This window comes from Sciurus carolinensis, chromosome 2 (genome assembly GCF_902686445.1).
Source record: "Sciurus carolinensis chromosome 2, mSciCar1.2, whole genome shotgun sequence".
NCBI lineage: Eukaryota > Metazoa > Chordata > Mammalia > Rodentia > Sciuridae > Sciurus > Sciurus carolinensis.
Window position 1 is genome coordinate 197,207,192 of NC_062214.1, and position 26,041 is coordinate 197,233,232.

At 48.1% G+C, this 26,041-nt stretch overlaps 1 protein-coding gene across 5 annotated transcripts in view; it reads left to right on the forward strand.

Moving 5' to 3' along the window:
* The window catches only part of Tecpr2 (tectonin beta-propeller repeat containing 2), an 81,663-nt gene that overhangs the window by 35,968 nt on the left and 19,654 nt on the right, over positions 1 to 26,041 (forward strand). For all 5 annotated transcript variants that reach the window (XM_047541945.1, XM_047541943.1, XM_047541942.1 and 2 more), the window contains exons 7-16: positions 619 to 751; positions 1,541 to 1,873; positions 3,130 to 4,091; positions 6,292 to 6,475; positions 8,296 to 8,469; positions 10,651 to 10,831; positions 11,808 to 11,949; positions 15,669 to 15,909; positions 16,552 to 16,641; positions 18,213 to 18,446. In XM_047541945.1, coding sequence (XP_047397901.1) covers positions 619 to 751; positions 1,541 to 1,873; positions 3,130 to 4,091; positions 6,292 to 6,475; positions 8,296 to 8,469; positions 10,651 to 10,831; positions 11,808 to 11,949; positions 15,669 to 15,909; positions 16,552 to 16,641; positions 18,213 to 18,446 — 2,674 coding nt within the window. The remainder of the gene's footprint in view (positions 1 to 618; positions 752 to 1,540; positions 1,874 to 3,129; positions 4,092 to 6,291; positions 6,476 to 8,295; positions 8,470 to 10,650; positions 10,832 to 11,807; positions 11,950 to 15,668; positions 15,910 to 16,551; positions 16,642 to 18,212; positions 18,447 to 26,041) is intronic.

Below are 26,041 nucleotides of genomic sequence, written 5' to 3' on the forward strand. Positions count from 1 at the left end.
GTTTGCATGCATGCTCCATGCTTATGGACACACAGCTGAGGCAGGACAGCCAGTCCATGGATGGCAAAGGCCCCTGCCTTGCCAAGGAGGATGAGCTTCACATTATGAGGAGTGGGAAGCCAGGCAGTCCCAAGGCAAGGTGCCTGAGGTGTGGGAGAGGCTTTTCTGGCTTGGTCATGTCACCTTTCTGCTCAGTTGTACAACTCTTGGTCACATCTGTCAGATATTCCTGACTGAATTGACTTACCCTTAAGAATTTTCAGCTGGAGTTAGGGTGCTGCCTGTAATTCCAGCAACTTGGGAAACTGAGGCAGGAGGATCACAAATTCAAAGCCAGGCTTCAGCAATTTAATTAGGCCCTAAGTAAACTTAGCAAAACCCTGTCTCCAACCAAATAAAATTTTAAAAAGGGCTGGGGACGTGACTCCATAGTTAAGCATCCCTGTGTTCAATCAATCCCCAGTACCACAAAAAAAAAAAAAAAAAAAAATTCAGGAAGTAATAACAAAGGGCATCTATCTCTTGAACGTATTTAGCTTCTTACATATGCTTTTTTATGCTTTGAACCATTACTTTTGTCTAGGTTTGTGATTTTAATTATTTATTTATTTCTGACAGGCTACAATTGCTGGTTTGGAAGGATCTGGTGATATCGTATCTGTTTCCTGCACAGAAAATGAAATATTTTTCTTAAAGGGAGATAGGAACATTATTAGAATTTCGAGCAGGCCTGAAGGACTAGCATCAATAGGTTCGTATTCCTCATTAAGTGCACTGTGTGTGATGGGAAGTGCTTCTCTCTGTGGCATGCAGTTTATAGTTATAAAATTGACCATTGTTCTGCCAGTTAAGTCACTGTAACTTTTAAAAAAAATTTTTTTTTAAGTTGTTGATGTACAACTGAGAATGGAACCCAGTGCCTCACACATGCTTGGCAAGTGCTCCCCCACTGAGCTACAGCCCCAGCCCATGCAACTTTATGTAAAGAAGATGTTTGGAAGCTTCATATGATTCTGAAAATAATGTTCACAGTACTTTTATTAGAAATTAGCTTAGGTCAGACCATCTCACATTTAGAGGCCTTGCCCTCATAGTGTACAGATAGGAAGGTTGGGTGAGTGGAAAGAAAAAAATCAGAAACCACTGGCTATTCGGGTGTGGTGTCATACACCTGTCACCCCAGCTACTTGGGAGGCTGAGGCTGGAGGATTGCGATTTCATGGACAGCCTCAGCAGCTTTGCAAGTGCCTGTCACAAAAAAAATTTTTTAAAGGGCTGGGGATTTAAAAGGATTTAAAAGGGCTAGTGGTAGATTGCTTGCCTATCATGTTCAAGGCTCTGAATTCAATGCCCAGTAACACACACCTATGAATTTAGAATTCCTATAATTCTGTGAGTTGCTATAAATTTAGAATTGCTCAGTTCTTCAGTAGGTAGGAACCTTTCTTTCCTCTGTGGCAGCTGGTATTTAGGACTGACAAACTGGAATAAGTACACATCAACCTGAATGATCATTATTGTCTGAATTCTTCTTTCTCAGTGAGAGATGGTCTGGAGATATCAGGATGTGCGGAGCATGCCCACATGCAGTATCCAGAGAAGCCACTGGGGGCTACAGCTTCCCAGACAAGGCTCAGAGGCTCTTCTGTGGCCAGTTCCGTAGCCAGTGAGCCACGGAGCAGGAGTAGTTCACTCAACTCCACTGATAGCAGCCTTGGGCTGCTGGCCCCCGGGCTCCAGGCGGCCTCTGAACCAGGCAAGGGCAACCAGCCCTCCTCACAGAGGTTCAGTGTCATCAGCTCAGAAGACTTTGAGCAGGAGCTTGTTGTGAAACCTATCAAAGTGAAGAAGAAAAAGAAGAAGAAGAGGACAGGTACTGTCTGTAGCCAAGCCCACACCAACTCGTGCAGCACCCTTGGGACAGTCTGACCATACCCTTGGGAATGGGCACATCTCCCTGTGTAGGAATGCTCCTTCTTACTGAATGAGCACTTGCCCACTCAGAAAAGCAGAAAAGGTCTTCAGAAAACAAATGTGTCCTCCCCAGAGGAGTTGAACTGTACAGTATTTCACACATTAGCAAAGAACACGGCAGGACTGCAGGCTATGGCAACAGGGCATTGGTCTGGGTGCTCACACCTGCTTAAAGCATCTGGGTTTTGTTCTTCTCCATATTTAAGTTAAAGTGTTGACTTACCATGTTAGATGAGAGAGTACACACATGGGTGGAAAGTCATGGAAATGGAAAGAGGTGTGCTGGTGTCTAATTGTGCCTATGTTCAGCATTGGATGCTACAAGTGTGGGTTTTCACATTGAACTTCTTTTTTTTTTTTTTAATATTTTTAGTTGTAGATGGACACAATACCTTTATTTTATTTATTTATATATGTTGCTGAGGATTGAACCTAATGCCTCACATGCACAAGGCAAATGCTCTGCCACTGAGCTGCAGGCCCAGCCCACACGTTGAACTCTTTATTGCTGGTGCCTGTTGAGCCTCCCTAACTCAAGATTGCTGCAGTATTAAAGGAAAATGTTACCAAATTCCTAAGCATTTTTTTTTTTTTTTTTTGGGTACTGGGGATCGAACTCAGGGCCTTGTGCTTACAAGGCAAGCACGCTACCAACTGAGCTATCTCCCCAGCCCCTCCTAAGCATTTTAACAATTGTTAAAAATGGTGTGTGAGCAAGTTGTGTGACACAGTTGAACACACACCTCTTTGTTTTCTCCCAACTTTCTACTAAGCATTTCTTAGCCTTCAGCGCTCATTGGTGAGTACAGGTATTGTGTCCACATAAAACATCTGGCATTGGGATTATTTGTACTTAAGGGCTTTATTCTTTATTTTTTAAAAAAATATCTTTAGTTGTAGATGGACATGATACCTTTATTTAATTTATTTATATTTATGTAGTGCTAAGGATGGAACCCAGTACCTCACATGTGCTAGGCAAATGCCCCAGCCCAAGAGCTTTGTTCTTCACTAACTAAATATCCTTCAAAAAGGTTTTTTTTTTCATTGAGCCAAAAATTTGTTTTGTTAGTAGTCTCTCGCTATCTGTGTAGAGTCGTGACTTATTTTTATGTAAAGTCAAACCTTATTTTGAATGTTCTCATTTTAAATTAGAAGGTGGAAGCAGGAATGCCTGTCACAGTTCCCTTGAATCGACTCCCTGCTCCGAGTGTCCTGGTGACAGTCCCCAGTCCTTGAACACAGACCTGCTGTCCTTGACTTCAAGTGTTCTGGGCAGTAGCGTGGATCAGTTAAGCACAGAGTCTCCTGACCAGGAAAGCAGCCTCAGTGCTGAGGTGAACACTGTCCTGCAGGGAAGTACTGACCCTGAAGCATTTAGTGTCCTGGAAGTGCCTGAGTCTGCCCCTGATGTGCTGGGTGAGGGAAATGACGATAGGACTGAAGTCCCTCAATGTAACAGTGCACAGGGGACACTTCTGACTAATGGAGTGCTGGACTTGCCCTTGCTTCCAAGGGAAGATGTGGAAGACGGTGAGGTGACAGGACTCAAAGCAGAGCCTGGTCCTATGGATGATGCCCTGAAGCACGAAGAGCCACCCTCCCGAGAACAGGGCAGAGCTGCTGTAGCACCTGAGCTGCGGGCTGTGGAGCTTGAAGCCCCGCTCCTGGACTCACCCATGCTGCACTCCACCACCAGCTGGGCCCCACGTGCTGAGCAGTGGCTTCCTGGGACTAGAGCTGATGAAGGCTCTACGGTAGAGGCCAGCAGCAAAGAGCAGGACATCCTAACCTACCCAGGGGCCTCTGGCTTGCTCAGCTCACATCCCTGGCATGTCGTCACTGATGATGACACAGATCAGAAAGTGACTTCTGCTGAATGTGACATGGGGAATGTGGGAGGACAGTTGACTCCTCTGGTCCCTGCCTTGGTGGCCAGCACCCATGAGCCTTCTCGGGATCAGGCCTTGACATCCAGTGATGAGGAGGATATCTATGCTCATGGGCTCCCATCTTCATCCTCAGAGACAAGTGTGACAGAGCTCAGAGCCAGTCGCTCCCTACAGGACCTGAGACGACCAGGTGCAGATGATGCCACACTGCTCAAGTCAGACCAGGTGTGTGGCACAGGTGGGGGCATGACCACACCTGCTTTTCATCTTGAGGGGATGTGAAAAAAAATTACATTCCTACTGCAAAACCTGCAGGCCAAATATGTTTCTTTTATTTTGCTTTCTTGTTTTGTTTTGGGAGTTGTTTGCTTGTTTTGCAGTGCTGGGGATCCAGCCCAAGGCCTGGTGCACCCTAAACAAGTGCTCTACCATTGAGCTACATGCCCCACCCAGGCCGAAGGTATTTTAAAGGTCGGGTTTGGAGGATTTGCCACAGAGGGACTTCAAATGGCCTGAACTGCTTCTGGCCCTGCTCAGTGACCCACTACCTACGGAGGCAGCGTCTTGCTGTTCATTCCCACCCAGTGAGGCCAGGACATCGTGTTCACTGGGTGTTAGCTTGGTGACTGTTTTCTGGTGGAGTGGAGCACCTCTGGGAGGTCAGAGATGGGGTGTTCTCTGCAGTCACCTCCAGGGCACCGTCAGCAAGAACTGCAGCCATTTGCAGAACTGCTTCTGCTCCATCTCCAGGCAGTGGTCCCTGTATGCCATGCAGGAACCAGGTGTGGGGTAGTCAGACTCCTGCCTGTCTACAGCCCATGTCATTAGGAGGCACTGATTAACTGCTCTTGGGCATTCAATTTTAAAAAGTGATTTTTTAAAAAAAGTGCTTACTTTCCTTAAATAAGTAATCTTTAAAAACTTTTGGTTTCAGAACTAACATTTTCTACTAACAGTGGCTATGAGGCCAGCAGCTGTTCGCTTAGAGCCAAGTTCCCAGGTTCTCAGGTACTAGCAGTGTGTGACCATGAGCAGGGACTGTGCTGTGCACTTTACAAGTTAGCATGCACGCTTCTTTAAAAACAAAATAACTAGCCATCACAGTAGCACATGCCGGCAATCCCAGCAACTCAGGAAGTGGAGGCAAGAGAAGCACATGTTCATGGCCAGCCTCAGCAACTTGGAAAGACCCTGTCTCAAAAAATATAAAGGGCTGGGGATGAAGCTCAGAGTTGGAGAGCCCCCGGTTCAATCCCCTGGTATCACAGAAAAATAAATTTTAAAAACTATGAAACAGGACTGGGACTGTGGCTCAGTGGCAGAGCGCTTGCCTAGCACATGTGAGGCACTGGGTTTGATCCTTAGTACCACATAAAATAAATAAAAAAAAGGCATTCTGTCCATCTACAACTACAAAAAAAATTTTAAGAAAAACAACTATGAAACAGGCACTATTGTCCCCATTTAACAGAGGAGGGAATTGAGACTCAAAAGAGTCAGATGAATTGTAAAAGGTCACCTAGTAAATGAAAGGCAAGGGGGGCCCCAGGACCCTCTCCCATCCTCTGTGCTGTGGGGCCATCAAAATGAAGTGTCTGCTTATGTGGAGACCAGGTAGTTCTCTCATTCAGCCCTCCTGCGTGCATCTTTGAACCCACTGGCTTACTTATGCCCCGGCTGCCCGTCTGGGGATATCACAGCACAGGTGGTAGGTGTTGGGGATCCATCTCCTGGGCCTTAGGGTCTACAGAGGAAGCTAGGTACATGTCCAGATCTTCAGGGTCGAGTGGACTCAGGCGAGGGTGCCAAGCTGAGTGCAGGGCTGTGGGAAGGCCCAGCAGGGCATCAGTCAAGCAGACTTTCTTTGTGGGGCTTCTGTAGGAAAGTCCTTACATAGGTGAGAGGGATGCTGGCATTCTGAGGCCCCTTTCCCCTCCAAATTTCCCCCTCTGCTCCAGAGAACTGAAAAGCCAAGACAGTTTTGTGGGTATTTTATTTTGGGGGAGAAGGGTCAGGGGAACAAAACTTGCCATGGTGAGCAGAGCCAGAGGAAGAAGAGTGAACACTGTTCTCTCTGAAGCAGTTAACTTCTGTGTCGGGAAGTGGGTTTGCACTGAGCGCTGACGCGCACCTTCTTGTAAAGTAAACTGAAACCAGAGTCTTTCTCACATAACAGCACGTTCTGAGCGTCACTTAGGAAGCATGTTAAACCTGACCAAGTGTCACCCAGGGTTGCTGTGGGGTCTTATTCCAGAAGGTTCCTAAGTGGGAGTTCCAAAGAGAGCAGGGGCAGGTCTCTGCATTTCTTCCCAAAGACCCTCTCAGCTGTTATCATTTTGGTATTCTCACTTTTTTTGTTGACAACAGTAGGATGAATGCAGCATTGTACCCTGCCACGGAACTCACCCCACTCTGTCCTTGTAAGTTTGCAGAGAGCTGGATGGGCTACTCGGGTCCTGGCTATGGCATACTCAGCTTGGCGGTCTCCGAGAAGTATATTTGGTGCCTGGACTACAAAGGCAGCCTGTTCTGCAGTGCACTGCCAGGCGCCGGGCTGCGCTGGCAGAAGTTCGAAGATGCGGTCCAGCAGGTGGCGGTCTCCCCTTCAGGTTGGCCTCCCGGCCCCAGCTCCCCAGCTCCCAGGTGCAGACAGCTTAGTGCACAGGTGCAGTCCACAGACTGACCTTTCTCCACAGGCCTAAAGGAGAGTTTTCTCCAAAGATTGGAAATTGCTTCCTTTGACATCAATTAATAGTATGATGGATGTTCAGTTGAGCTTTTGTGTTTTTATTAATTGCAGTAGCAACATATGAAGATATTTTAGTGAGCTATATTAATATAGTTTGAATTTTGAAGATTTTAAAAGATATATCAATATACTATATCCTTATAAAAATAAAGCATAGTTCTCTTTATCAGTGTCACTTAAAAGCAACTGAACTAAGGAAGACAGACCCATGGACGTGTTAGATATGTCCAGTTGTTTGGTGTTCTTTTTAGAACCTTATCTCTAATGAGCTGTGTGCTCTGGGTGCACAGTCCTCTCCCCGAGTGTACAAGGGAGGTCCTTCACTTTCCATTGCCTTAACCAGGCATCTTAGTAAATTCAAGCAGACACCTCCCAAAAGAGGGTTTACTAATTTGTTTCTGTTTTTGTTTGTTGGTTGGCACTGGAGATTGAAACCAGGGGCATTTTGCCACTGAGCTCCATCCCCAACCCTTTCGATTTTTTATTTTGAGATAGGGTCTTGCTTAGTAACTTAGGTCCTCAGCCTCCCAAGTCGCTGAAATTACAGGCATGTGCCACCAAGCCTGGCTCCGGTCTGTTTTTCTCAACCTAGCTATTTCTTGATCTATTCCAGTGTGGTGGGGTGGATGGAACAGAAGCAGGCGTGTTCTGCCTTGCAGTGGGAAGCAGGCAAGGCCGAGTGTGGCTTTGGACCCATCCCCTGTAGCTTCACTCCGAACTTGGCTTAACTTGCGCTTCTCCCTGTCACCACTTAAAATATTGTTTTTTCAGGGTTGTTTTGTTTGCTTGCTTTCACTCCCAGCTTGAAAAACACTCTGTGGAGACTGGCTGAGATGGTGCCCCTCCGCCGTCTGGCCCTGCACGATTGCCTCTTAACTTTTCTCCTGTTTCTGGTGTTGCCTCTGGGTTCATTTCCCAGCCATGAGGAACTCTGGTTTTCTCCTGGTCATATTGATTATTTTGTATTTCCCAACTGTTCAGTCCCTTGTTGCTCTGGTTGGAACTCCCCATCTCTGTTGAAATTACTGCTGTCAGCTGAGATGTCCTTTGGGGACACTATGGTGGCCCAGGCATAGCCACCTGGCAGAACTCTGGCCAGCCCATCTCCCTCTTAGCTGTCACTTGGTGGTCCCTCACCTAGCCTGCCTTGTTCTCTACCACTCCTCCATCAGATGGGCCCATATGCCATCCTTCCTCCTCACAGCCCCTCCTTCCTCTCTTCCTTAGAATCCCTTTCTGGAAAGAGACCCAACCAGCTCAAATGCATCTTTTTTTGTGCATCTCTTCCATTTAGCTGGTTCAGAAGTGGTCCCTCCCTCTGAATCCCTGAAAGCTCTTAACCTGTCCTCGGGTACTAACTGCCCCAGCATGTCTATTAGGGCTCTTCCTCTGTCCAGCCTATAGGGTCGTCATTCCTCTCACCTCCAGACTTCAGATCAACCTATAAGGTGGACATGACCCCATTTCACAGATGAGGAAAGTGAGGCTTGAAGACGTTCAGGACATCATGTCCAGAGGCACAGCTGGCAGGTGGTGACCAAGGGTTCAAGCCTCAGCATGGTAGGCTAGAACCAACAGGGAGTGTTTTAGAAATCTCTCCCTTACAGGGTCCAGAGTAAAGGTTTTGTCTTAGTAATTCTAATATTCATTGGATGGTGAGTAGGATTCTTATTTCCACAGGAGCCCTTCTCTGGAAAATTGAGCAGAAATCTAACCGTGCTTTTGCTTGTGGAAAAGTCACCATCAAGGGGAAGCGGCACTGGTATGAAGCCCTGCCCCAGGCCGTGTTTGTGGCCTTGAGTGATGACACGGCCTGGATCATCAGGACCAACGGAGACCTGTACCTGCAGACAGGTGACTGAGGGTTTGCTCAGCACCTCCGGTTCTCGTGTACCTGCTTTGTTGGTAACAAGCAGTTCAGAGGCTCACCATCCACTTAACTCCCTAAAAAACTTTTAGGGAGTTTGCCATTTCCTACTGCTGATACATATTTAGACTGGGACAAATTGAGGGCAAGAACTAGTAGGTTTTTGTTTTTGAGATTTTTTTGTTTGTTTGTTTGTTTGTTGTTTTTTTGAGCTAGATACAGAAGCAGAATCTCCTCGTGGCTGGCCATTGCAGATCACATACCCTGCAGTGTCCAGCCTTAGGAGGGAAGAACAACAGAGTAATGGCATTAGAACCATTTGCCCCTTGCAGCATAAGTGTTTGAATTTTTTCCAGCCAGGTCAAAGACTGGCTCTGTGTGCTTATTTACATGTAGGTCAAGGAAAAATAAGAAATACTTTGCTCTAAATAGCAATTCAGCTTGTCCTAGGAAACTGCCTTTAGGGGACCTTCAGCTGCTAGAAGTGGCACAGTAAGGCTTGTGTATTATAAACAAACTAATGAGAGTCGGCGTTCATGTACTCTCAGCACAACAGGAAACAGTGTGCCAGCAGCATTATCTGTTGACACCTGGGAAGGACTTAGGGGCAGGAGTTCTGTTGGGTTGTCAAGAGGCCGTATTGGGTTTATGTAAAGATCAGTATTCCAACTATTTAATATTGCTAGTTCCAAAAGCATGACTTAATCTATTGTGAACCATCAGCTGGGGACGGTTCTTGAGATTGAAAGCCTTGGCTTGCTTGGCTCTCTCCCAGGTGACCAGGGGCCTCAAGCACTGGTGGGCAACCTGTCTGGATCCGGGTCATGTCAGTTCCTGCCCTCCAGCCTAGTTCCTCCTCTTCCTTAAGTGAAAATGACTGAGAGAAAGAAGGCATATTCACATTTCACTTCCAGGACTTTGGGATGGTGTTTGTGATGGAGAAGAGGTGATGCTTTTGGTCTGGGGATGAGGAGAAGGCGACCTCTTAGCCAGGAGTGCCAGTGCAATTGCCAGGGCAGTGACTTCAGATGCGCCCCAGCTGGACCTATGGATTAGAGCCTCTGGGCTGCCCAGGAACGTGCAATGAGAAATCCTGCAGGTGACTCCCAGCACTTGGAACCATGGGTGCTTTTGTGATCATAGCATTGAGACCTAATGGCAGGCTAAGGCTGTTCTAGGTGATAGCTGTTCTACCAGCTCCCTTAGGAGTGGCCTTTGAGCTCACTTAGATACATACTACAATAGGCAACAGGAAGAGAGGGAAAGAGCCAGGGACCAGGAGTCGGGGATGGGAGCCCTGGCCCTGCTACCTATCATCTTGCGGTGTGACTGATGGATCTCAGATTCCATCTGGGAAGTGAGAGGTTTGCATTCTAGCAGTGGAACCCCACACTGGTGAAAGCAGAGGAGAGGGGAGCTGCTTTGTTGGCTGGAGGCCCCACGGCAGCTGAGGCCCTGAGGGGCCAGCCTTACTGGTGAAAGGGCTCTGCAAGTTCCTGCAACTTTTTTGTGTGTATGTGTGGTACCAGGGCTTTGTGCATGCTAGATGAGTGGTCTACCTTTGAACTACATCTCCAGCCCTTTTTATTTTTAAATTGTTTTATTTTTTAAAAATTTGTTTTTGCAGTACTGGGAATTAAACCCAAGGTCTCACACATGCTAGGCAGACACTCTGCCACTGAGGTCCACCCCCTGCCCTTGCGTTTTTTATTTCAAGAGAGGTACTCACTAAGTTGCTCAGGGTGAAGTTGAACTTGAGGTCTTCCTGCCACAACCTCCTATAGCTGGGATTACAGGCATGCGCCACCACACCTGGCTTCTCTAGAATGTCTAAAGCTACCTGGCGACACCAGAGAGTTCTGAATTTTTTTCTTTAGTTTCCAAAGAGTGTTTGAAATTGCCTCAAATCATGTCATATTGAAGCAGACATTCAGAACTAAACATTCAGAAGAAAGGCACTCATGAAGAACATGGCGTGGGCTGGGGAGATAGCTCAGTTGGTAGAGTGCTTGCCTTGCAAGCACAAGGCCCTGGGTTCAATCCCCAGCACCACAAAAAAAGAACATGGCAGAGTACCAAAAAAGAAAAATACACAAACATCAGATTCACAGTGGAGTGTGAAGTGCTGATGTTGCGTCCTTGGGGTCTCCTTCCCCTCTTGTTGGCAGGTCTCAGCGTGGATCGCCCCTGTGCCCGAGCCGTGAAAGTTGACTGTCCTTACCCACTGTCCCAGATCACAGCCCGGAACAGCGTGGTATGGGCACTGACGGAACAGAGAGCCCTCCTGTACCGGGAGGGTGTGAGCAGCTTCTGTCCAGAAGGGGAGCAGTGGAAATGTGACATCGTGAGGTATGGGTCAGGAGGACTATGTTTGTCCCCTCCTGTGTTCTCATCAGTCTGGCCCTCACCAGCCACCCATGAGGGCTTTCTGGGCAGAGCCAACCCCTAAAGGTCTCCTGGTGATAGAGTTCTCTTGAGTTGTTAGAGTGCACTTCTTCTGCAGCTTGGTCTCAGGGACACTCTGCCTGCCGCTGTCAGCAGACAGGGCATCAGGTTGGAGCTCAGTTTTTAAAATGCTGCTGCCCATGTGTGACCCTGAGCCTCAAACCACAAGCCTCTCATGGTGGTCTCCATTCAGAACTGCCTGCTGGCAAATGGTTTCAGTTCAGTCTACGACGGCTTAAGTCCATTACTTTGTCGTGTTTTCATCCTAGTTGAAATTTAGTCCTTACTAGAAAAAATCAGATCAGGATGGTCCTGGTTTGAATTTAATTGACCAGCAAACCTTAAGAGAGCACCTGCTATGAGCTTAGATGACTGAGGCTTGGCTCTACCCTCATCAGCTGCCAGTCCAGTGGTGAGCGCACAACAGTAGGTGCCAGCTAGTCTAACTGGTCTTAGGTGCATGTGGAGTGCACAGAGCTGAGGAACGGTCAGCTGCCTGCAGAGGCTGGGGCAGCATGCCAAGGGAAGCCTCCAAGCTACCATGAACGCCCCCAGGAGGCGTTCATGCAGGGGGATGGCATGTACCTGGAGATGGCAGCACAATATCACCTGGTGCATGGGGGAGTTCCCGGTTGCTTCCTGGGGGAGGAGAGAGTAGTGACAGAGCTTTCCCCATCATTCTGGCTCTTGGGAAGCTGCTGCATGTCTGGACAGTTTCTGCTGCACAGTCACATACCTCACTAACACCTTCCTTGGCATTTGACAGTCCATTCCTGTGGGCAGGGACATGTTTCTTCTCCATGCCAAGCCCACCAGGACACACACAATGGGGTATCCCTGACTGTGGGGTTGACTCCCAGGTTCTCCTGCTCATTTTCAGTGAAAAGCAAGCTTTGGAACCTGTCTGCATAACTCTCGGGGATCAGCACACCCTGTGGGCCCTGGACATCCGTGGAAAACTGTGGTTCAGAACTGGCGTGGTTCCCAAAAAGCCGCAAGGAGATGACGGCCACTGGTGGCAAGTAGGTGCTCCAGGCTGTTGGCACAAAGTTTCCACTTCTCTTCTACCCCCTTCTTCTTAGGAGGCTGGATTATATTAATAGCACTCACACTTGCTGTTGTGGGCCAGACTTGTATTTGAGCACATGCAAGACACAAGGACTTGTCATCAGGGTTACTCATCAAGCTTTCCTTGCTTAAGTAATGCAGAGTTTGTTTGTTTGTTTAGACATTCATCATCATAGGCTAAGTAAACCCAGTGGCATCCATCTGAAGGCCTAGGTAATAATGATGTTTAATTTGGAACAAATGTGCCAAGAAAAGAGAAACCCAACCCACAGTTAAAAATCCATCTACCCCTGCTTGCTTGGAAGACCTCTTAAGTCAGTGATATTTCAACAGAAAAAGGAGAGTTTCCCACGTGCTGCTGGACAGGAGAACGCTGTGAGCAGGAGGGAGTCCTCAGGCTGGCTTTGCCTGTGGCTTGGTTCCAGCCAGTGGCCTGGATGGGTTTTCAGAGCAGCACCCACTTTCCCCCTCAATACCTTACGTCTCAGTCTTCCCTGTGGGCGTGAGGTCACCCTGAAAGTTGTGAGATGTTATGTCTTATATCTGGGTGAGTTTGGTTTCTTTCTTCTTTATTTCTGGGGATTGAACCCAGAGCCACACGCATGCTAGACCTGCACTCTACCAATGAGCTACACCCACAGCCCTTTTTTATTTTGAGACAGGGTCTCACTGAGTTGCTCAGGCTGGCCTTAAACTTGGCAATCCTCCTGCGTCAGCCTTCTGAGTCACTGTCATCCCACCATACCCAGCATGACATCTTATATTTTATGTCTCTGTTGGTTTGGGTTTTATTGTCTCCTCAGATCTGCCTTGTTGAGACTTGTCTTGCATTGGCTGCTCTGCCAGGTGAGAATTCGGGAAAATACGTTGCATTTGCTCCTTGATACACATTTATGTTGTCTACATCTGTCTCTAATGGGATATTCTGCGTAATATTTGATAAAGTTGTGTAAGTGATTTTAAAGTAACTTCTGTGTACTGACAACCATATATAGATACACACATGAAAATACATATCTATACGTGTACTAAAACCTGGTTTGTGTTTTGGGGGTATCAAATTTCTTTATCTGAAAAAATGGTACAAATTAAAGCACTTAACATGGATGCTTTGGTACAACTTTGAGAAAAGGTGAAGGTACCCCAATATGCGTGCACTGCCTTGGTGACCAGGGAAGTCACTCCACGACCATGGGGGTCAGCCTTAGGCTTAGCTCTCGTCATCACTGCCTCCCAGGCTGTGCTTGTCGAAGAGAGATTCTGCCATGCCACATACTGGGGCTGCCATCTTGCACCAGTTGACTTCAGGGGCACTTGATTCTTTGATTTCACCTGCTCATGCAGGTGTTGAGTCTCAATGCAGTCACGCAGGTGGGGGTCATTTTCATCAGTGACTGACTCATGCAGTTCCTGCAATGCTGGGTTCCCACTCTTCCCCAGTGTGGAGTGCATCCCGTTACATTCAGCCTCACCCTCCAGTCCTCGTGGTCTGGTTGCCTGCTGTGCCCGCTCCCCTTGTGAGATTGGTGAAGAGCGTACTTGGCAAAGTTCTTCAGAGCCACATTATCACAGTCAGAGGAGTGACAAGTTGGCACAGCAGGCAGTGGACGGTGGCCTCCCAGTCCTAGGGTAGTTCTGGCATGCCTGCAGGGAGGTGACTGAGGTAGCCGAGGAGAGGTGTAGGGACCTGGGGTGGTAAGGGCACTGAGGAGGTGGCGAAGGGCTGCTGGCTCAGCAGTGGGTTCTGTTCGAGCACCATCAAAGCAGGATGTGGCAATGGCTCTACGTAAAGAAGAGCTATCTAAAGTTTGTTTTTTAAGTAGCATAAAGAAAGCTAGATCACACTGGGGATGTGGCTGGTGGCAGAGTGCTGGCCTGGAATGCATGAAGCCCTCAGTTAATCCCCAACACCACCAAAAAAGAAAAGCTAGATCTCATTTCATTATGATATTCAGAATATTACCTTTAGAGAAATTTTATTTGACAGAACCATTTTGAGACACTTTGGAGCAGAGTCATTTTAAATACTCTAAGATTGATTTCTTTGTGTTTAGCTGCTAACCCTTTCCATTCTCTTTCCGTCTGCATTCTGCTTTGCTGCACATCTTGAGTGCTGGGGCTGAGTCTGACATGTTTGGCGGACATCCTTGGCACGGTCTCCACTCCCTGGTGGGATGGAGCGGCAGCACTCAGGGCGGCAGCACCGGGGTCCCCACCGCTCACTCCAGAGTGCTCTGATGGAGATGGTGCAGCAGCTCTGCAGTGGGCCTGAGTCCCATGTGGTTAAAACGGTCTGTATCAACCAGAGTTAGGACAGTGCTCATAGCCACCCTCGTCCCTTCACAGATGAGCTGGGCATTATGGCGCACACCTGTAATTCCAGCGGCTCAGGAGGCTGGGGCAGGAGAATCACAAGTTCAAAACCAGCCTCAGAAACTTAGCAAGGCCCTGTCTCAAAATTTAAAAATTAAAAAAGAACGGGATGTGGGTCAGTGGTACAGCCTAGGTTCAACCCCTGGTATAAAAAAAAAAAAAAAAAGAGGCAATATGTGTAGTTTTTTCTTTTCGTTTATTATAAATTAAGTTTCCTTTTATAAGTAACATCACTTTCAGCATTTGATTTTGCATAACTCCTAGAGGAAGTGGGCATTTGTGCCGGAGTGCTGTCTGCAATCAAACCCAACATGCAGAACTGTGAGAGAAAGTCCTGCAGACGGAGGCTTTGACCAGTCATATAAAGAACTCGCTCACAATCAGAGCCACCCAACAAGGGAGGAGTTCCCCTCTGGGGAAGCGATTTCCCTAGAGAAGCGTCCCTGGAGGTGTCTTACCAGATGCTTTCCAGGAATGTTATGGAGGCGAGTCCTGCCTCTGAGCCAGGTGCCTTCTAGGTGCCCAAAGGCATCCTGGTTTACACTGATGGCTTGGCCTGATGGTTGGCATTCCTGGCCTAGGGCATAAATTACTTCATACCTTTTTAAATTTATTATTCTAAATGTTGTATTTTGTTGTCCATTGGAAACTTCTAAATTTAAAACAAAATGGTTCTTTCTCACTTTGGTTAGAATAAATGACTTCTTAGAATGGGTATGAAGGAATGCTGTTTAATCACCAAAATAATACACTCTGGTAACAGACCCAGGTAATATAGAAGTATGTAAAATACAATAGGAACATTTTCTTCTACCACTTTTGTTTTTATTCTTTGTAGTTATATATAACATTAGGATACATTCTGACATAATCACAAAAACATGGAATATAATTTGCTCTAATTCAGTCCCCAGCACTTACTTTCCCCCTCCCTCTGTCTGTTCCACTGATCTTTTTTTTTTTTTTACTGGGAATTGGACCTAGGGGCACTTAACCACTGAGCCACATTCCCAGCTCCACTGATCTTTCTGTAATTTATTTATAGTTTTTTTGGTTTTGTTTCATTTTGGTTTTTGTTAGTGTCTTCCACCACTTTCAATCCTACCCTTAAAGCAGAGGCAGTTAGGAGTTTGGTGTTCTGCACCCCCAGCCCTCTCGCAGACCCCGTGTGCACGTGTGTGGATGCCTGGTCGTCGTTACCGAGATGCAGATGTGCGGATATGGCAGAACCTCACTTGGAGGCAGAGCTGGTGCTGGTGACTGCACTGATGCAGGGTCTTTGCTCTTCTGCCCCCTCCAGGTAAGCATCACAGACTACGTGGTGTTCGACCAGTGCAGCTTATTCCAGACCATCATCCAGGCCACACACTCGGTGGCCACAGCGGCCCAGGCACCTGTAGAAAAGGTGGCGGACAAACTGCGCCTGGCATTTTGGTCTCAGCAGCTTCAGTGCCAGCCCAGCCTGCTGGGGGTCAACCACAGTGGTGTCTGGATCTGCGCAGGCAAGAATGAGTTCCACGTGGCCAAAGGAAGCCTCATAGGTGGGCAGATCACTTCTGTTTTCAGATTGGCTTGATAGGCAGCTCCAGTTTACTTTGTCTAATTAATTAATTTTTCTCAGATCCTAACTTGAAAGGTAATACAGCGCCAGTGCCACGGAGCTTCTGTCACGGAGGCACTCAGTGTTTCGTTGGTCACTGCTATCCCATTTTCTCTTCAGTATACCATTTCTAAAATTTGGATCCTGATGTCTAGACACTGTGTAATCAGTTTCCTGTGTCAGCCTATTATGATATAAGAAAAGCAAATGGAGCTCATTTTTAAGTTAATAATTTCACATTTAAATGAATTTAGCCATCCAGGCCCACAGAGCCTAGTCCTGAGAATGATTCATTTCCTGGAGGGGAATTGTCACCACTGTGGGACATGCAGGCACAGCCAAGTCTGTGAGTGAACCCTTTCTTCCTGAATGGTTCCAGCTCCTTCCCCCAGTGTGGCCCGCTGGGCCTCTGCAGGCAAGATGTGGCCCAGCTTGACCATGTTCAGGGAATTGCCCTGGCTCAGACTGCTTAATCCAAGGACAACAGAAGAGCTGTTGGAGGTTTTGTAGGCAGCGGTAGTCTAGAATTAAAACTCAGAAATGTTTTCATCTTTTTCTTTCTTTAACTCACTATTCTTTGCAGGCACTTACTGGAGTAATGTCGTTCCCAGGGGGACAGCTTCTGCAACCAAATGGGCCTTTGTGTTGGCTTCTGCTTCTCCCACCAAGGAAGGTGGGTCAGTCTTACTTAGCCCGTAGATAAATATAGTGCATGGGTTGGTAGCTAAAAAAGTTCAGACTATAGTTTGACCATGGCCCAGTGGGTGAGGGGGTGTAGCCATGCAGTCCTTGAGATGGAGGATATGGCTCTGTCTCAGGCCAGTAGCCCTGTTAGGTGAACCAAGGGCCTTTGCTGGATAGCCTGCTCAGGAGAGGGTGGTCAGAGTGGCCGAGTCTGAGGCAGAGTGTCTTTGTGAAGGAGAGACTGCAGTGCATCCACAAGGGCTGGCAGCCCAGGACCCAGCAGCAAAGTGCAGGGGCCATAGATTCTTTGGGCATCTTCCCTTTCCCCTGGAGAATTTTTATGTTACCTCTAGCAGCCTCTGGCTACCCTGAGGTCCACAGTTGTGCCCCAATGAAGGGACACAACTCCTGCCACTTTGTGTCTGTGCAGAACCCACAGCCCCTCACAAAACCCGGCTTTGGAGCCGAGAGAAGCAGTGCTGCTACCCAGTTAGCTGGGAGCCCCAGCAGTTAGGTGACCTGGCTGGGAAGGAGCCAGGACCTCTCCAGGGTTGCACTGTGAGTCAGTGAGAAGACACTGTCTGTGGTTAGGAGGAAGCAGTGTGGTTAGTTCAAGCCATCAGTCCCCGTTTGGGGGGACTTGGTCAGCATGAAGCATGCTTACTCACTAGCTTGCTCTGACCACAGTTTTGCCAAAAATCTCTAAAACTGGTAAGTTGCCCCTGAGTTTGGCACAGATTCACTGGGCAACAGTACTTGCCCTGAGCTGATGGGTGGCAGCTTGCAGTCTCTACTGACTGTCTCCTCGCAATGCCCCAGATGCTGCAGGCACATTGTCACCCTTCCCTGGGAGCTGCCTGGCTCCTCAGGCCTTCGCCTCGGGTATTTAAAATTCAAAAAAATGATTGAACTCCAAAACAGATCTCACCACAAGTTTTAGGTAGTCCTCTAGGTTACATACTGTGACCAAAGGTTTAACTTCCTCAAGAATTGTTTTCATTTTAAACAGAATCTAGAAGATTCACTGAAATGGTGGAGGGACTGGAAGGTCATTTTGAGGCAAGGCTGAGAGGAGGAGGACTTCCAGCTTTCCAGGTCTTCTCTGGCTTAGTTAGTAGAGGTTGGGGTCAGCACCTTTGTGCTCTCCTCCTGCAGAGGATGGTTCCTGATGCTTTCAGAAAGCTCCTTTCTCTTGGTGAGGTCTGACGGTCTGTATTAAAAGTCTGTGCTCACATTAAAGGCATCCCAGCCTACTATAAACGGGAGGCCAGACCCCTAAGTCAACATTACAACCTTCATAAAACCTTATGAGTCCCACTTTCTTTCCATTTCTTTAAAATGCCTGAGGCTTAATATGGCTAACCAGCTGGTCATGGTGTTTCCTCTAACTTAAAGTACATAGAAGTCCCTGCCCTCCTACCTGGGTGGCTATGGAGGGTGAGCCACCCAGCATCTGTGGACAGGTCAGGTGTCTGCCTGAAGGTAAAGCTGCCTTGTGCATGGAGGGCAGGTGGCTCGGTGCAAGCAGGGCACTGTCATAGATGTGAACCTTTTCCACAGGAAGCTCCTTGTGGCTGTGCCAGAGCAGCAAGGACCTGTGCAGCATCAGCGCCCAAAGCCCAGAGAACCGCCCCTCTACAGTGCAACTGCCCCCCGATGCTGAGATGAGAGCCTATGCCGCCTGCCAGGACGCGCTGTGGGCGTTGGACAGCCTTGGCCAGGTGTTTATCAGGACCCTGTCCAAGAGCTGCCCCACAGGCTTGCACTGGACAAGACTGGACCTTTCCCAACTAGGTATGGCTGTCTTGTCATTGTGCTTGCTAGATCCCAACTGTTTCACATTGGATCAGGGTGAAACTGACAAGGTCTCGGTCCCCAAGTTTGCCTTGGGTGAATTCTTCAATGTGGTTTTCATGTCCTGGGTTTTAGGAGGTCAGTGATCACTCTTCCAGATGAAATGGGCCTCTTGATTTTGTGAGGGGCTTTACTTCCCTACCCTTACAGTTTTCAGGGCATTCAGAAGTTGCTTCCAAAAACTGCTTACAGCAATGCCAGAGGTGCAGATGTCTCTGTCAGTCTGTCTGAATATGGGACGTAACTCTGCAACCTTTAAATCTGGAAAAGGGGTGTGCCCTGCGACTGGGTCAGTGGCACATTTGTCTGTGCCTCAGCATCTGGAAGAGCACCCGTGCACAGGCAGGCTCTCAGCACGCGTGGCGAGGGTTCTCACACCCAGGGCAAGGAGAGGATGTGCCACTGACCACAGTTCTTCTCTGAACCCAGGAGTTAGAGTAGGCCAAGTAGTGTGGCCCAGTTTGTAACTGGTTAATTCGTAGTCTAAGAAATTCTGAAATGAGCTATGACATTAGATTATTCTCCAAGTAAATTTCTGACCATCTGGGAAGCTCGAGTGTGACTATGAAGGTGGAGGCCACAGCAGGTGGCTTCTTGCCACAGGGAAGGGCTCCTACTGTTGTACACTGACAACCAGTGTCTAATGTTAAGAACTCAACCATGGAGACTCACAAAAGAGGAGGAGGAGGAAAGTGAGCAGGCAGAGAAGGCTGGCTCTCCCTCCTACATGGTGCTATCTCATGCTTCATAAAGTAGGTCTGGCCCTGAGCATGCCTGGCACAGCCCAGAGCCACTCTTGCTTTTGGCACTGGGACTTGTACAGGCTGCTGGGTAGAGATCAGGCCCCTGAACCTAATCCAGCTCTGCTCCTAAAGCAAACTCTGCCATAGCCAGCGATTGTCCAGGGTTTTGTGATTATTTGTGCTTTGGGCTTTTGGGAGATACTGGTCACCTTCTAGCTTTCTAAGAGCATTTGTCAGCCCCGTTAAGTGACAGTGACTGACCAGACAAGGCTGTGGCTGGTAGTGGTCTGAATGCTGGTGCTGCTGCCTGCCCTGGGAAGTCTTTCCTCTGTCCAGAGACCTTCTGGCCCTTGGCCCATCACCTCTACCAAGCCCTTTGGGAGAGGCTGCTAGTTCCTCTTGGGGCAGAGCTGGGGGAGACCATGCTCATTTGCACCATTTGGGTCAGAAACAAAACTATTTCCCCAGCATCACCCCCACCCTTGGAGGGGTCACACCACTGCAGCCTGCTCTGCCTGGGCCTTAACATCCCCATAGGCTCCTGCCTGCTTCTGGTTCATTCTAGTCCTCCCAGCACTGATAGTGGTCAGGCTTGGGTGCTCCAGTCTCTCAGGTGTGTGGTTGGGCTTCCCAAGGAGGTAGCTATTCTTTGCAGAGGAGAAACCTAGATTCAGCAGGACTGAGTCTCAACTTAGGAGGGCAAGGAAGCAAAAACAAGACAAGCCTGAGCCTAGGAGGTGTTGGCCCTGTGGCGTTTGATAGGTGCTCGCCGAGGGCTGGATGCATGGGCAGTAGGCTGGACATAGTGGCAGACAGACCTCCAGCTGTGTGCAGGGAGCTGGGCCCTAGGTCAGCTACTCTTCATCTTCAGCCGGTCTGCTCATCTTTCTAATGGGGACAGCTGCTACCACCCCACCCACACCCCTAGGAAATGATTCCAGCCAGCGTCCCATCTAAGCGTGAGCTGACTTGGCATCACATCATGCTGTGGGGCACTCTCCATCCCTCAGTAGTGGACTGATCCTCAGACTGCTGGGTGCACCGTCCAGTGGCTGGGCTTGCTCCAGTGGGAGAGCAGTGGATCGCAGCATGCTGTGTTGAAGCTCTGCCGTTTTCAGTCTTCATCTTGCTTTGGGCTTCAGATTTTGCTCATTTGTTGAGTCATCTAGTTGGTGCTAGAATGATGGGCAGACTCCTTGCACCCTTTCTCATCGACCTGAGGAGCGCCACTGTCCAGTCAGTAGATGTTCTTCTGGAGCAGGGGAGGGCAGCAGAGTGCAGAGGGAGGCGTGCTGGCCTTTGTCGAGCTGGCAGACCAGTGCACCAGGTGCCCTCCTATTGGGCCTTCTCCAGGCATGTCTCAGCTGTGGGAAAAACAGATGGGTCAGGCGAGCTTTAAAAATAATCGTTCAAGTCAGGGATTCAGATTCCACGTTCAGGTCTGTGCCCAGGACCCCACATCTGACCGTCTCTGGCAGGGGTCATTAGGCAACATTGACTAGTGCACCGCTCTCTGGTCAGCCCTGACACTGCCTGTATGTCTCCTCTGGGATGAGCTGTGAATGCCAGCCCTGGGGTGCCACGGCAGTGGGTGGACCATGGCCTTTTCAGGACCAACTCTGCCTTTGAGGATTCTGTTCAGTATCAAACTGACCCTTCCCAACATGTTTGTGTTTCATGTTTTTGTTTTTTTGTTATTTTTTTTTCTGATTTCACTGTGCTCCCACTAAATTTTGCTGAAAAGAGCAGAGTCCAGTCTGTCTGCTTATTTGCTTTGTGTGGTGCTAGAGATCAAATCCAGGGCGTCAGGCACACTAGGCAAGCGCTACCCAAGGAGCGCCCTCCTCAGCGGTCTCCATTTCACCCCTGGAGAGTCCGGCCAGCAGTGTTCCTGCCATCCACCTCGAGGCCCTCCCATGTGATCTGGCCCTCTCCTTCCATACCACCACAGCTACGGGTGGAACCCTCCTCACAGCACCAGGTGTGCCCACCTCCTACCACCTCCTACAGTGCTGCCAGCACTGTCTTCCTGAAGCTCAGCTCAACTGGTGTTGCCCTCAGTGTCAAGTGGCTCCACGTCGCCACCTCAGTAAAGCTCTTGTCCCTGGAGTGGAACCAGAGGCCTCAAACTTGAGCCCAGCCTGCCCTGCCCAGCCTCATGCCACTGCTCCACTGCTGCCTCACTGTGCCACTGCCTGCCTGCTGTCGGCCTTTCTTCCCAGGGTCTAGCATGCCCTCCTTGGACTTTCCTCCCTGTGCCCCTTCCTTCAGGACACAGCTGAGATTGCCTCCTGCCCCTGAACTTCCGTCAGTCAGAGTCCCCATCTTGACATTTGTCCGCTATGCTCCCTGAGCACTCTGCTGCTGCCTCTGGGGCTACAGTCACTTCAGTCCAACTTGCTATTTTGTTAGACATTTGCCCTTGGAAGATACAGAGACTTTACAGGCAGGGATCAAATCCTCACCCACAGTGCATACCCAGCAAGATTTTTTTTTAATAACTGTATGTATTTATTTATTTTTATGTGGGCTGAGGATCGAACCCAGTGCCTCCACCACTGAGCTACAGCCCCAGCCCCCAGTAGGATTTTTAAATGGCAGAAGTTAGTAATATTTGCAACTCCATTTCTAAGTAATTTGGGGATATGAGATTTGATCTGTATTTGGCCTTGTACTATAATAAAAATAAAACTTGATACACATCTGTAATCCTGGTTCCTTGGGAGGCTGAGGCAAAAGAGTCAAAATTCATGGCAAGCCTGGACAACTTAGTGACACTCTATTTCTAAATTTTAATAAGGGGACAGGGGATGAAGCTCAGTTAGTAGAGAACTTGCCTAACATTTGTGAGACCCTGGGTTCAATCCCCAGCACCACAAAAGAACTAAATCAATCAATTAACCAACCCAGCTGATGTGCAGGTGCAAGCCGTCATCACACGCAGTGAATCCAGTGGGCAACAGAACTCCCACCTCTGAGAAGGATCCCCACTTTTGCTGCAAGTTGCCTTCAGCCTGCCCAGGGCACAAGGTGGAAGCAGGTGTCAGGTCTGTGAAAGCCATCCCAAGAACGGTCAGCGAGCACTCTTCTGAGCACCACTGTTTTCTTTTCCGATGTTCTGATATTGAAAGCAAAGAGAAAAAAAAAAAACCTTACCTTCCTGGCGATACCTAGGTGGCAGTGAGCTGACAGTGTGCCCTGTACTTCCTGCCGTGGGGACAGTGTTAACCTTGGGCAGCACCAGGTCCTCGTAAGGTCTGGAATGTCATCAGTCTTCTCTAAATTGCAGACAGAAATGGCAATTTCAAGGATGACTTCAGTGAAGTGTCAAGTGTTGATCATGATTTTTACCTTTAATTTTTTTCTGTAAGATATAGCAGCCCAGTATGGTGGTGCATACCTATAATCCCAGCAATTTGGGAGGCTGAGGCAGGAAGATCACAGGTTCAAGACCAGCTTCAGAAACTGAGGCCCTAAGCAACTTGGTGGGACCCTGTCTCAAAATAAAAAGTAAAAAGAACCAGGGATATAGCTAAGTGACAACGCATCCCTGGGTTCAATCGACAGTACCAGAAACAAAGATATAGTATCCCCCTCTTTTCTATCCCTGTACAATTTACCAAGTCAGTTGCTACCTTAAGATTAAATTGGGCTGGGGATATAGCTCAGTTGGTAGAGTGTTTGCCTCGTATGCACAAGACCCTGGGTTCAGTCCCCAGCACCACACACACACAACACACACAAAAGATTGGCACAGGCCTGTAATCCCAGCAACTTGGGAAGCTGAGGTAGGAGGGTTGTAAGTTCAAAGCCAGCCTCAGCAACTTAGCAAGACCCTAAGCAATTTAGCGAGACCTTATCTAAATTTTAAAAAAGTGGTTGGAGATATGGCCCAGTTGTTAAGTGTCCCTAGGTTCAACCTCCAGTGCAAAAAAAAAAAAAAAGATTAAGAGAATTCTTAAATGCTGTCCACCAAGCACAGTTGTAGAATGAATATATGAATATAGTGTTTGCAGTGATTTATTATATTCCTAATTTTTGAAAGAAAATGTGCATAATCTTGCAGATATTTAATATGTTTGTGATATTTCCTTTCCCAGTATGCATAAACATGCATTGTGTCAGGCATTGGACTGTTCCGCCAATTAATGAAATCTGTAGTTTGATTCAATTGGTTAGAGTGTGTAATGAAGAAATATTTAATGTCAGTTTATACCTTTAGGTCACAAATAGGATCATATTATACAGTAATTTATGTGGAAAAGTGTTTTATAAATACTGAAATATCAAATGCCATTTTTTGTTCTAAAATATATATTTTAAAAATAATCCTGAAGGGAAAATGTCTGATTTGTTGAATAAAATAATTATAAACTTTTAATGGGAGAAACAAAAGCAAAACAGAAATGCCAATGTGTCTGTCAGGCTGCTTTGGGCTTTAATCACCAGCCCCACAGAGGCCTCACACCAAGAGCAGCCTCTCCCTGCCCCCACGTGGTGCTCTCTGAGGTCTCCTAGGGTGGTGGGTCTCCAGGCAATATCTTTCTTTTTTTTAAATTTTAGTTGTAGATGGACATAATACCTTTATTTTGTTTGCTTATTTGTATGTGGTGCTGAAGCTCAAACCCAGTGCCTCACACGTGCTAGGCAAGTGCTCAGCTACTGAGCTGCAGCCCAGCCCCCAGGCTGTATCTCTCTGATCTCCACTCTGGCCCTGCTGCTCCACCATCTTGGTCCCTGTAGCAGGGAAAAGCCAGAAGGGCCACGGGCTGCTCACAGCTCATTACTGAACTAGTCGCTGCTGCCACCCTGCTGGACTCTGAGGGAATGTGATGGAGCCACAGAGGGTTCAGGGAGGGAACACTCATAAATGTCATGTACTCTCTGGGGACTAAAATCTGCAGAAAAGCCCTCCATTAAACTTCTTCCTCTTTGACCTGACTTGAGTGCAGAACAGGCTGGTCTGAACACCACAGCATTTATTCCAGCAGTCTCACCTTGTCCTGTGGACTCCATGTCCCCTGACAGTGGTACTTACTGCCACCTCTGAGTGGCTGACCCAGAGTACTCCTGCTGCTTATGATTAGCACGCTCAGCTGCTGCCTGGAGCTCCCAAGGACAGTTGAAGGCTCAGCAAATGGAACCTGTGGATGCAGAGCAGCAGCTGGAATGGTCCCTGTGGGCGAGCTAATGGTTTCCTGGGGTCAGGAAAGCCTGTGGAAAGCTTCCCCTAGGGGAGCCAGCAGGGTGTTGTGGTGCCGTCACGTGGGTGTCATCCATGCCAGTGTCTGCTGTGCCACAGGAGCACCGTCCTCATGCTGCTGGGCCACACCCCACCCCCTTGCCAGCTGGGTCGACTTCACTACCATTCTCCCATGCACTAAAAAAGGCTTCTCGTAAAAGTTAAGAAAATGAAAAATCAAGCCATAGGTTAGATTCACACTCTATGTATTTGGCAAAAACCTTGTATCCACAATATACAAAGACCTCCTCTAACCCTTTTCCAGTCAGAAGACAGTGCAGTTTTTTAAATGTGCACTTGAATAGGCATTTCACAAAAGAAGATAGCCTGTATGCATAGTGAAAAATTCTCGTGTGTGTGTGTGTGTGTGTGTGTGTGTGTGTGTGTGTGTGTGTTGCTGGGGATTAAATCCAAGGGCTGTACAACTGAGCTACATCCACAACCCTTTTTATCTTTTATTCTGGGACAGTATTTAAGTAAGTTGCCCATGCTGGCCTCAACTTGGAATCCTCCAGCCTCGGCCTCGGCTGAGATTACAGGTGTGCGCTACTGTGCCCAGCTCTCAACCTCATTTGTTTGCAGAGAAATCCAAGTTAAAGCTGAGGCAGGATACGACTTCACCCCGACTAGAAGGCTGACATGAAGAAGGTGCCAGACTGGATGTTGGAGAGAGCTGGGCAACCAGAATTTGCATACCCTGCTGGCGGGTGTATAAGATGGTACTTACACTGGGAAAACTGACTTTTTCTTTTAAAATGAGACAGTCATCCAGTGTACGGCCTAGCAACACCTAGATCGTTCATTCAAGAAAATAATACATGTTCACCGAAAAAATAAATAAAGAACTTCTACAGAACGATTTTAGCAGTTTTACTCCTAACAGCAAAAAGTGGATGTGGTCAAATGTCCATCATCACCATCATCAGGTGGATGGAGGAACTAATGCATCTATGCACATGAAGCACCCTCAGCAGCAAAACGGAGCAAGCAAGGTTGAGGCTCGCTCACACTTTAGCACACACACTTTGGTTCTGCTTTTGTGAACTGCCAGGACAGACCAAGCCAACCTCTGGTATAGAGGTCTGTTTAGTTTGTCCAGGACAGAGCACACTGACAGGAAGGGACCTTGCAGAACTTGGGGGTGATGAAAATTCCCCACATCTTGATGGTACGGGTTGCTGGGGGTTTTCATAGAAATTGATGGGACACACACTCTGCACATCTGTGTAGTTTGCTGTGTGAATCCTGAGAGTTCAGAGTTTGCTGACATAGAGGAGTCAGGGTTCAAAGCTGGGGTCCAGCCTTGCCTCCAAAATGAGTCACCTTCTAGTCAGGTGAAACCAGGCAAACGTCTTTCTGTCTGAGCCTGGCTGGCCTCCTGCATGAACTGGGACAATAGTGAGGTTTGAAATGAGCCCGTCCTACATGGGCTGTTCAGTAACTATTAGCAGTGGTGCATTTTGCTGGATACACTTATCAATTTTCTGTGTGTGTGTGTGTGTGTGTGTGTGTGTGTGTGCATGCGCACATGCTAATGCACTGAGGATGGA